Source organism: Trichechus manatus, unplaced genomic scaffold, assembly GCF_000243295.1.
Source record: "Trichechus manatus latirostris isolate Lorelei unplaced genomic scaffold, TriManLat1.0 scaffold00021, whole genome shotgun sequence".
Lineage (NCBI taxonomy): Eukaryota > Metazoa > Chordata > Mammalia > Sirenia > Trichechidae > Trichechus > Trichechus manatus.
Genome location: NW_004443957.1, coordinates 19,610,166 through 19,611,372, shown reverse-complemented (window position 1 = coordinate 19,611,372; position 1,207 = coordinate 19,610,166). Strand labels below are relative to the sequence as shown.

Sequence of the window (1,207 nt, the reverse complement as noted above, 5' to 3'; positions counted from 1 at the left end):
ACAAAATTCTAACTCACAAAAAAAGACCAGACTTACTGGCCTGACAGAGACTGGAGAAACCCCGAGAGTATGGCCCCCAGAAACTCTTTCAGTTAAGTAATGAAGTCACTCCTGAGGTTCACCCTTCTGCCAAAGATTAGGCTGGTCCATAAAACAAAACGAGACTAAAGGGGCACACTAGCCCAGGGGCAAGGACTAGAAGGCAGGAGGGGACAGAAAAGCTGGTAATAGTGAACCCAAGGTCGAGATGGGAGAGTGTTGACATGTCATAAATCTATATGTGTACTAACAGTTTAATGAGAAGCTAGTATGTTCTGTATACCTTCATCTAAAGTACTATAAAAAAATCATATCGTTCTTATTCATTGACGTATCTGTTTTCCTCTCTAGACTGAGCTCTATGAGAGGAGGGGCTTTCTCTTTTCATCTTTCTTTGGCTAGACACTAATAGTGTTTACACAATGTCTAAACTCTGTAAATGCTGAATGAATTGTTCTTTCAATTAATGATTGTTCTTTCAAGAGACTATATTAGGTCTTTTTTTTTTGGTTAATCATACACCCTAGCATGGATTTATTGAATGATTACATATTTTTTAAACCATCTGCGTGCAAGAAATTGAGGTAGTGGAAATTTCCCAATTGATTCTATTTTCCACAGCCACACATACTGTTGGTGACAAGGGGTTTGCCTATGATAGGGTTTGCCATTAACAAGACAGTCTTAATGTGGTATGGAGGCAAGCCTTTCCATGTCCTTCCTTTTTCCATCCTACAATTTCTTCACTCTTGTTTGTTCCTTGTCACCTGTTCTGCTTCAAATTTTCTAATAATCTGGGAAGGATTTCAGCACTCCTTCCACATAATAAGAATATTCACTTGGGAACAAAAGAAATTATTGGATAATCCCACACTTCATGCTGACCTTCTCCCTGGAGGAGGTAAGGTGCACGGTGGCCTATCTTGCCTTACCTGTCTCATCAATGGAGCTGTGTCCTACCTCCAAATATCTGGCAGCAGAAGGTAGGAGGAGGGGCAAGAACAAGAGAGTGAAGGAAAACAAAGGGCATAAATAACTTAAAACCACATATGATGTTCCTGAATGGCTCAGGTCTGCTAACGATTGGAAAGGAGAGTGGTTTGCCTTATTTGGGGAGCTCAGAGCCTTGAAGACACAGTTCTCGCAGAGACTTACCAGTGTTGCTCAT

At 40.8% G+C, this 1,207-nt stretch overlaps 1 protein-coding gene across 1 annotated transcript in view; it reads right to left on the bottom strand.

Annotated features, from left to right (window-relative positions):
- RGSL1 (regulator of G protein signaling like 1) overlaps positions 1-1,207 on the bottom strand; it is an 80,460-nt gene extending 79,253 nt beyond the window's left edge. Inside the window, exon 1 of the mRNA XM_004372955.1 lies at positions 1,195-1,207. Coding sequence (XP_004373012.1) covers positions 1,195-1,207 — 13 coding nt within the window. The remainder of the gene's footprint in view (positions 1-1,194) is intronic.